The 10,170-nt window shown below is 36.1% G+C and overlaps 2 protein-coding genes across 2 annotated transcripts; one reads left to right on the forward strand and one right to left on the reverse strand.

The window, feature by feature from the left end:
• Positions 1-1,678: 1,678 nt before the first annotated feature.
• Positions 1,679-4,921, forward strand: LOC101292173. Its single transcript, XM_004290233.1, has 3 exons — positions 1,679-1,821; positions 2,039-3,063; positions 4,700-4,921. The coding sequence occupies exons 2-3, from the start codon at positions 2,098-2,100 to the stop codon at positions 4,907-4,909; spliced, it is 1,176 nt and encodes a 391-aa protein (XP_004290281.1). The 5' UTR covers positions 1,679-1,821; positions 2,039-2,097; the 3' UTR covers positions 4,910-4,921.
• An 860-nt stretch (positions 4,922-5,781) lies between these two features.
• Positions 5,782-9,686, reverse strand: LOC101292469 (purple acid phosphatase 2-like). Its single transcript, XM_004290234.1, has 8 exons — positions 9,354-9,686; positions 8,875-9,072; positions 8,595-8,706; positions 8,130-8,359; positions 7,439-7,577; positions 6,694-6,914; positions 6,291-6,412; positions 5,782-6,195 (listed from the first exon to the last, which is right to left on the reverse strand). Exons 1-8 carry the CDS (start codon positions 9,543-9,545, stop codon positions 5,997-5,999), a joined length of 1,413 nt encoding a protein of 470 aa, XP_004290282.1. The 5' UTR covers positions 9,546-9,686; the 3' UTR covers positions 5,782-5,996.
• Positions 9,687-10,170: the final 484 nt, after the last annotated feature.

Below are 10,170 nucleotides of genomic sequence, written 5' to 3' on the forward strand. Positions count from 1 at the left end.
GATTAATTCCAAACCTTATCAAAAACTTCTCCAATACTCACAAACTTAACATTATTCTCCTCCCTTCAAATACAACTTATAAAGCTCGGAAAAACACTTCAACATGGCGCCGCCGCCGTCTACACCGTCGGCAATGACGGCCGGCAGCCTAACTCCGGTCACCTCCAATGCTCACCAAAATTTGACACAATCTTCCTCTCAACACGCACAACAACTTTCTTAACTAGCACAAACACCAATTTCAAGCCTAGATAAGGTAATTGAACCAAAACATTAAATTGAACCCTAGAATTTCAATTAATCGTTTCTCCTTACCAAGAACGAATTGAGCCAAAACCTTTTGAGGGTTTACTAACCTAGATGAGAGCTACAAGATGGGATAAGAATCGCCGGCTATGGCGGCCGGAGGAGGGAGTTCCGGCGAGAGGGCAGCCAAGCTTCTAGGGACAATTTCCTTCAATCGGCAGTGTTGCAAGCTTGCTCACCAACCTAAGAAGGGAGAGGAGGTGACGGTGGTTCAATCAGGACCGGTGCGGTGGCTCAGCTTGGCCGGACGGTGGCGGAAAACTTCCGGCAGGGAGGGAGAGAGACTCGGGGAAGGAAGAGAGAGAAAGAGAGAGAGAGAGAGAGAGAAGAGCCTTCTCTCTCAATTTTTCCAACGCAACTCCAAAAATACCCAACACCACCAACAAATCACCTTTTACCTTTTTACTATCTAAAAGTTACCTTTTACCGTCTTCAACAATTTCTCCAACATAAAAAATTTCCCGAATTAATCAACTTACAACAATATCTCTAGGGACCTTTGAAACTATAAAATCCATTAACGAAAATGGTAAAACTCTTATTAACACCATGCAAGTGATTAGGGTAAAAATTAAGAGTCGGGATGTGACAGTTGGTACGGTTGGTAATAGGTCACTACCAAGTTTAGATTGTGGTCCAAAAACTGAAGTAATAAATATAATTTTTGCACAATTATAATGTAATGATAGCTTTAGTCGGGTGGTATGTGGTCATATTTTCCATCAGAGCAGTCATTATTTCGTAATATACATATTGCGAAAATTTAAGCATTTTATATTTTAATTGTATTTATATCTATAGGATATTATAAATATAAAACAATACATATATTATAATAATGGCGCCTTGTGCTTTAGTGGTTGGGAGTGAGAGTTGTTTGGAAAAGGGTTAAAGTTCGAGTCTCACATCCGCAACGGGTTCTTAATATTTTGTATTATTTATATATGTAAGATGTTATAAATATAAAATATGCATGTACCATAATGAAGGCGCCTTGTGCTTCAGTTGTTGGGAGCGAAAGTTGTTTGTAAGAGGTTGGGGTCCAATTCTCATTTCCTACATAAATATGGGTGTAAGTACACATATATGGTTGATATGGTATACTAATGGTATGAAAATCTTAATACCAAGTATCAACCATATTACCAAAACCGGTACGGTATACCGTACCAAATAAGTTGGTAATCAAGTCTTTAATATACCAACTAGGTTGGTACTCAATTAGTTGGTTTCGACATGGTCCAAATTACCTGCCCATATAGACCACCCTCGTCCAAAAACACTGGTAATGTTTTTTTTTTTTTTAACATGTAAACACTGGTAAAGTTTAAAGCCTAAACTGAGTCGTCTTCCAGCACCCAGCCTAGTCGGTAATATCAAAAACACAGCCAGTTACTACTAAAAACCAAAGCCCAAATATCTCCTCTCGATCCATATCGGGTAGCCACTCTTCTTTGTAAGATGCACTCTGCAGTTTTGTGAACTCGATACGCAGCAGATCACATAGATTTGGAGGTACAAATTAGTTTCATCTCTTCTATAATTGCATTATCCAGTCTTTTAATTTCTTAATGAATGCCCAGAAACAAGTATATGAAACACCCATTAGTTTTAGCCTGTTGCCTATTACATTGGGTTTGGTTAGAAACAACTCTTTTGTTTGGGTTTGTTTTGTGTTTTTGGTAAGTTGTCAATCAATTTGATCAAATACTTTCTATTCTTATGTTAGTAGAAGCGTGAAATGCTGAAACGTTGAACTGAATAGAAGGAGCAAAACATGCAGTGGATGTGATGGTGAAACCCAACAAGAAGACAAACTATGTTGTTCCAAATCCATCTGTAGTTAGAGTTGGTAAGCACAATGTAGAATATAAGTTTGGTGTGGTTAAACCCAAAATGTTGCGATGTCGTCCAAAGCTGTTTAAAGATGTCGTTTCAAAATTTTCTGTTGAAAAAAAAGTTGCAGTAGAAGAAATGGGTTTTGGGCTGTTGTTGAAGCTCCAGTGTGAGCAACTGCAGCTTGGTTTGTGTGGTTGGTTGATTGATAGGTTTGATCCCAGCAAGTCTTCCATTGAGGTACACGGTAAGAGATTCAATCTTGGTCCGACCGACTTTGAGAACATAATGGGGGTCAAAGATGGGGGACATGATGTTGAAATTCGTGGCTCAAAGGCTGAAATACAAGAATTAAAGAACATCCACTTTGGGAGAAGCAGACATCGAATCTCTGGTATGAGTAAAATGGCTGAGAAGTTGAAAGAGAAGAAGAATGTAGATGACACCTTTAGAGTCAGGTTTGTTCTATTTGCATTGGCTACCTTGCTTTGTCCAAGTATTTCAGGTGATTTGACTGAAAAGTATCTACATCCACTAAGGGACATCGATGGTATAAAATTAAAAAATTGGGCAACTTTTTCATTCAATTATCTAGTTGAAGGTCTTGGTACATTCAAGAAGAAAAACACATCTTGTATCAGCGGGTGTGTACTATTCTTGAAGCTGTTTTATTTTGATCTTGTTGTTCATGGAAGAACGTTTGTAAATAGATCATTGACACCTATTGTCGCATGGGGGGAAAAGGAGGAAGTTAAGTTAGTGGAGTGGATTGAAGAAAATGGGGGGTTTAATGGTTTGGACATTGCTGTTGCTTATGACCGTATATCCTCAATCCCAATCAGTGTTGATGAAGATGAGGTGGTGGCTGTGAGCAATGATCACACAGAGCTTGCAACAGTTGAACCACAGTCGCAACAAAAGGTACTATTAGCACGACTACACTCAATCAGTACTTTTTTCTTTAGTCTTTCATATGGTTTCTGCTTTCAAGTTTCCTTGATCAAGCAAGTGTCATTCATGTGGATATATAATATATGTTGAACATATGCATACCCTTTACAGTGTGCTGGACATTGAAATTACTATGTCCCTAATTTTTTTCCAATCTTCTACTGTTTTTTATGCATTAAATGTCATCATAATATACTGGATTTTGTTATGTTTGTTAAATGAGTATGTAATCATTCAAGCGCTCATACATCTTAATTTTCTAACCCTTTCTCAAATGTCTATGCATTTTCTTTTTAAGTTGTGCTGACATGATGTACTCAACTAGTATTCAACTTACTGTTTGTAATCAGAATATAATCAGCTTTCTTTTGGTGTTAATTGTTCTCTGGGTTCAAGTATAGTATAACAGTATGCTTTCAGTATCATGCTTGATAATAAGATGTGAGTTTATCCAAATTAATGACAGGATCCTTCTTGGCTTCTCCTAATTAGAAGGAGCTATTATATTGGGTTTCTTTAGGCCATTAGGACTGTGTTGAATATGAAAAGAAACATTGATTAACAACTGCAGTAAGCTGTCATAATTAATTAATAATACCTAATTATGAACAATAAATCTTTTTTTGTTCCTTGGTGTTTGAGTCATGAAGTTCTGATTTTTTTATTTAGTATCAGACTATACTAGTGGATACTATGATGTCCTAATTGTCATTATTATTTTTTGGTTATGCCATGTAGACAAATGGCATTACCCTTGTTTACAAGTGTAGAGCCTCCGCTAGATTTGAGAACAGTGTGGTGACCCTAAGGAATGATCTTGCAACTTTACACACAAAGGTTATCAAATGTGAACAAGCACTACGACAGAAGTTCTAACATTGCTTCAGTTTGCTGTTTCTTTCTATCGTTCTTTCTTTCTTTCTTTCTATAGTACACAAGGCGCCCACCATATAAGTTTCGTTGAAACACCTGTAAGAAACTACTAAAGCAATACAACGACAGCAGTAAAACAAGAATAGAAAAATAAACTAACAAGTCCCTTCGGATATATTTTTAGTGAAAGTTTGTTGGGTTTTCTGATGTAAATTGAATGATTTGGAATACATGATTCGTGATTTTATGGCTTCCCTAAAGTATCTATATGGCTTCCGCTACTTTTGGTGTGGCATATACACTTTAACACATTGTCTCAGCTAGAAGTAATTTATTATGTCATTACTTGAGGGTTCTGGAGGTTTTGTTTTCGACTTCTCGCAATGTATCGTTACCTCTTTTTTGTTTCTTTTTTTATTTTTGCTTCTGTTAGGTCTCTATGGATTTGGGATTGGTCATGGAATTGGATTTGTTCATATTATTTTTAAAATAAATGTAAAATTTCTTAATATGAATGTGCATTCGTTTAACAATTCCACCATACAATCATAAACACTTGCACATGTATCTTTGTTTGGTCTGCTTTGTTGATGAACATGTTATCAATTTTTATACTTTGGGTTAATATTATGATCATGTTAATACTCTGAATCCATGATTTTCTTTTTTGTAGGCATGTTGAGTTATATTCTGTTATATTAACTCACTCATGTTTGTTTGTCATGTCATGTAGACGATTGATGATAAGGCAGCAGCTGAACTGGAAGCTAAACTTGGCAGTGAGATGAGCAAGATTGAAGGCCTTACTTATTGGCAGGTCTTTCAAGCCACTAACATTTTAACCACCAATTATGATCTGCTAAAATTATTTCTTCTCATGTCTGAGCAAAGCAAAAAGACATTTGTTCTAAATTTGTTAGAGCATGGCACCCATGGATTATGAGTTAATTATGAGCTATATATATAAATATTAGCAATCTGACTATTAGTTAGACTTATGATCTTTACTGGGAGTCAGCTTCACAAGTTTCTAACTTAATTTACCAATTAAAGAGCATCAAGAACACATCCCTAAACTCTGGTCATGGATCAATAGCTTTATTGATTTTCGGTAAGCACTTGATGCTCTTTGAATTCTTACAGTGACTGTAATCGGATCATGCTCTTGGCATTGCATTTCACCAATTAGGCAATTGATGCTTGCAACTTACAACTTTGCAAGTCTAAAAAAGACTTGAGCTCTCTTACTTTGTTTCCAAAGTAAATGTAAGGGATTTTAGTCACATCATCCTCGCGGTTGTTTTCATAAGATTTGAGTCACATTATATATAAACATGGAAAATATAGGAAATCACAAATTTAGTCGCATCTAACTTCTTGCAGTTTTTTTTTTCCTATCAATTAGATAGTTTTTTTTTTTTTTTTTTTTTTTTCGGATAGCTAGAATCACAAATTTTGACTTGAGAAACCATGGTGAGGTTGAAAGGACTTCAACACCAATGCCATCATCGTTGCACTTGAAGCCAATGTGGAAGTCATTTGGGACTCGGATGTGTCTCTCATAACAAATTACTTCACTTGTTGTAATGCTGAAATTTCGAGTCATCTTTGTAAGTTGTAACCTATGTACCCATGGCTTTGAGCAAACTATACTTTTCCTGTGATAGATTATATGGTAATGTTTAATTCCTTCAAAGTTGATATGAATATAATCTAAGCGATGCAGGGATCTGCAGCAAGCGGGAGAATCACCAAAGCGCATAAGGTAACAATGATTACAGACTATCATTTGAGAAAGTAAATGTCCTCAGACTGCTAAATTTTTTCCTTCTGCCCCTATGTGGAGGAGTCCTTTCTCATATGGAATTTTCCGAGTTCATATGGGATTTCCCTTTCAATCTCTAAACATGCCCTCACGGTTGAAGTAGACAAAGAGACATTTAACGCACTCAAAAATTGAATACATATACAAAAAGAGATAACATTTTATTCCAGAGCAACATGATATTTCTAATCGGCTAATCCTAACATCATGATTGAGCACTTGTAGAATCATCAACAGGATGGTAGTATCTGTTGAAAAACCACATAGAGTCGGCTTCCACTGCATACCCATCTTGGTTACGGTGCCAACTGTAGTAAGCATGGGTTCTGTTCTTGATGCCAAATGTGGCATGACCGAAACTAGCCTCTCTAAAAGCCGAGTATGCTGGCTGTGGTTCTGTCATACTGCACCAAAAAACAGAACAATGTAGATACCATAGTTGAAACACTGAATCAGGAAAAAATAAAAACCAAATGTATCATGCATACTGTATACTTACTTGGTAGCTAAGCCTTCAATATTTCCTCCATCACCAATGGTGATGTACACAGGTGCAGACTGATCTTTCACGGGGACACAAATACCGTTCACAATGTTATATGCAATGTTGGAAATACGCTCCTGTGGTATATCCAAATCAACTTATCAGACGGTGTCATGATTCTTGTGCATTAATGGAGAATGGTAAACGGAAAAGCATATGCAGGACATGTTTATTAAGAATTTGACAAAGAGTACTTTTCCTTGAAAGGGTTTCCTGTAAATTATCAAAAACTAAAATGCTTGATAATTAGGAAGAGTTGGATTTCAAAACCTTGCTGATTACCAACATATTTTACAGATAGCATTCACCATCAGAAACAACTCAAACTATGAGATTAAAATAGATGACGAGTACTTACAGTTCGTTCATAAGCATGGACATGACCAGCAAATACCACGTCAACTTTGTACTTCACAAACCAAGCCTCATACATCACTCTCATGGTCTCTCCTTCCATGTAGTGGTAATTGTAGCTATTATACCATGGGGAGTGTAGTAAAACAATCAGCCATGGGGTCTCAGTCCTGTTAACTTTTGGTAGCTCCTCCTCCAGCCATGAGTACTGAGGAGTGTATTTACCTAAGGATATATGGAAATGATGTGTCAAATGTAATTTTTAAGCAAGGGGCATACAACTGTATTGAGGATCTTTCTTACAAGTTGATTAAAAATTTATCGACACAATAAAGTTATACTGTGTTTAGCTGACTATTTAAATGATACAATGGTCATCAGGAAATATCACCGCTAGATATCAGTTTAGCAATCAGTACAAATGTTTAAGAAAACCAAAAGTTGAAACATGTCATTAAGAGAGAACTAAGAACAGTTATGCCCAGAAACGCTATGTCAAATGCCATGATAACAACAGGTTAACAATTTGAGCTTGATGAGGAATATAAGAGAAAGAGAGAAAGATTTAACAAATCGAAGGCATATCTAGTTGCGTTTGCTAGTTTGTTTGCAATTGACAATTCGGATAAGGATATTCCAAATTTCATATTCAAGATTAGACATTGAGGAGCATTTGCTGCATATTGGAGACAAGCCTTGGTATCGGTCAAGTAAAAACAACAAGCTTATAATCTGCTACATTTCCTTACCATATGCTGAATATGAAGATAAGACAATAATGTGTGCCGAAGCTCTCTTGATAGAGTACCAAAAAGGGGCAGTACTCCCTGATGCCTTAAATGGGGTACGATACCGGTTAGTGAAAGGCTTCCATGGTTTAGTTTCACCCTGCAAAAATATTAACAATATTAAAAATAATCTCTTAGAAAAATAATTCATAGAATAATATTTCCGGAATTAGAAAATGAATTCACACATCAGCACATTCTGGGTAAATAATTAGAACATGGAAGACTAGAGCTCTACCTAAAGTTACAAAACTTGAACATAATTGAGGAAGATGCTTATTCTAAGCTAATTTGCTATAATAGGTTATAGTAGAGAACCTCATATCACTCTTTTGGTTGCTGCATGTGAGGATCATTCTTATAGGTGGGATTCAGAATTTAGCGCACACATTATACACACAACATTTTGGTTAAATGAAGACAAGAAAGAGGATATCATCTGTAATAATTGTAATATAAGTCCCCGGGAAAACATCAGGTTACCTTTTGATTAAAAATTGAAGGCTTCAGTGACAAAAGCAAGGGAGCTAGAATTTAATGGAAGAGGGAACATGTATTATTTTAAACAAATGATCTTGTCTATAACAAAATATCATAAATTAAGGTAATAAGATTAATTTCAAAGTAGCCTAATGTCTTATCAGATGCTTACAATTTTTGGTTCAAAATCAAGTTCATGATTCCCTGCAGTCCATATCCAAGGTTGATAAGCAGTAATTCTCTCCACAAATCTTCCCCACGAATCCCATCTGTTATTATCATGCTTGGGATAGTGATCAGCATAAGAGAGGTCACCAAGAAACAATAATGCTTGTCCTTTTTGTGGGTTTAATTCATAATGAGTGACTGTCTTATTTGAATCAAATGTCTGGCCCAGATCCCCTGCAAAAATTGGCAAGAGATATTCAGAATTGTAAGAATTTACATTGCAGATAAATAGATAATGGAGTAAACGTAATTCTCAAAAAATGGCCGAGAAGCAGACTGCTAGCATCCCAATAATGTGATTATACATCCTACTTGATGAAGTGGAAGAGTCTCATTGCAATAACCTTTTAACTACAGAACAAGTTACCCATCAATTTACAATCTATCATGTTTCATAGAAAATAGTTACCTATTAGACCAAAAGTGTAAGGAACATCTGGCCCAACTGGCGGAGGAGTTACAAACCAGAACTTCCGCGTTGTGTGTCCAATTCCAACCTCATAGTAATATTTGGTATTGTACTGTAAACACACACAGATGATTCAATCGTAATATAATTCAAACACTTGAACTGCATTTTATCATTTGATCAGCAAATCCTAGAACATGGTTTGGTGCATCTCATACTGATAGCACAAGAAAAAAAAAAAAAAAAAAAACCCCGAAACATGAAAGCATGTCAAATATACCTTTAAATTTCTGATTGTTACATGATGAATGTAAGGAGAGCTGTAATCTGAGTACTTATAGGTGTTAAATTTCCCCACAGCTATCTTTTTCTTGCTCTTTGCGCTCCAATAAATCACTTTGCTGGAACCTGGTTCGTCCACAGTCACCCATGATACAATCACTGCCTTCCCCAGCTGGTCTCCTTGTGTAATATGAACCTATAATCAAATACACACACAAATCATACACCAGTGCAAAACTAACCACTAAAAATTCAGAATCACACCTACTAATCCATAAAAAAAGGCCATAACTTTAGAAACAAAATATATACTTATATGTCATATAAAGGTGCAATTTAATAATGGGTTGGAATGATTCAGCTTTCAAAATCAAAAAGCACGTATAAATTAAGTTATAGCAGAACAAGGAAAATCTACCATTGATGGACTAAAAGCAATCATAAGTTTAAGCCATTAGTAAGAGAGAGGGACTATACTTGTTGGGGAGCATTATAGCCATGAGGCGCTTTGAAGACATCGCTGTCAAAGGGCATATCCACAGATTTCTCCACTTTCCTCACAAAAGTGCTGGTCTTTCCTCCATTACAGACCACCCCCAAATTCAAAACTAAACCCAACGCCAGAAAAACAGCTAGCATTGAAGAGACGGAAGCAGAAGCCAAACCCATTTTGGTGAGACTATGCAGAGAGGACTAAGGGTTTATATATTAGTTGAAGACTAATGAGTAAAGGGTTTTTAACTACAAATGCGGGGAATATTCATAACTCCTATCAGCATATAAACATGTCAACGATTTCAAAAGATATACACAGCTAATCGGTTTTGCTCACTGAATTTATATAAGGAAACGAATTAAGTTGTAAATGAGAAATAGGAGTCTTCAGCGAAATTTCCTCGTGAAAGGGGCAATGTGTACATAGGGAGAGTGAGAGAAACCCAATAATTTGACTTGGAAAAAGAGGATAACGACCTGAGAATCTAGTCTTAGGCACACTTTCATGATGATAAGGAATCTTTGGATTAATCTTTCACATAATTTCAATTTATTTTCGTTTCCTACCTATCTGGTTGTTTACTGTTTTCTATCAACAACTCAAGACCTTTTCTTTTCTTTTTTTCGGGGGTGTATGGTTTACCCTTATACGAAGATTGATTCCGGACCAAACAGAAGGAGATGTTTCATAGGAATCAAATTGACATTGTTTTATTGAGGGGGGGGATCAAATTGACATTGTTGATGAATGATGAAGATAGATAACTAAGAAATTCTGAGTGAGACTTGTCAAAAAAAA

The sequence above is a fragment of the Fragaria vesca genome, linkage group LG2 (genome assembly GCF_000184155.1).
Source record: "Fragaria vesca subsp. vesca linkage group LG2, FraVesHawaii_1.0, whole genome shotgun sequence".
NCBI classification, from domain to species: domain Eukaryota; kingdom Viridiplantae; phylum Streptophyta; class Magnoliopsida; order Rosales; family Rosaceae; genus Fragaria; species Fragaria vesca.

Bases quoted from the DNA above. Each gene is read 5' to 3' on its own strand.
- LOC101292173 (XM_004290233.1), top strand. From the start codon at position 2,098: ATGGTGAAACCCAACAAGAAGACAAACTATGTTGTTCCAAATCCATCT. The intron at 3,064-4,699 runs GTACTATTAGCA...CATGTCATGTAG, and splicing joins AACCACAGTCGCAACAAAAG to ACGATTGATGATAAGGCAGC.
- LOC101292469 (XM_004290234.1), bottom strand. From the start codon at position 9,545: ATGGGTTTGGCTTCTGCTTCCGTCTCTTCAATGCTAGCTGTTTTTCTG. The intron at 9,073-9,353 runs GTATAGTCCCTC...ATTTGATTATAG, and splicing joins GCTATAATGCTCCCCAACAA to GTTCATATTACACAAGGAGA. The intron at 6,413-6,693 runs GTAAGTACTCGT...GATATACCACAG, and splicing joins TCCATGCTTATGAACGAACT to GAGCGTATTTCCAACATTGC.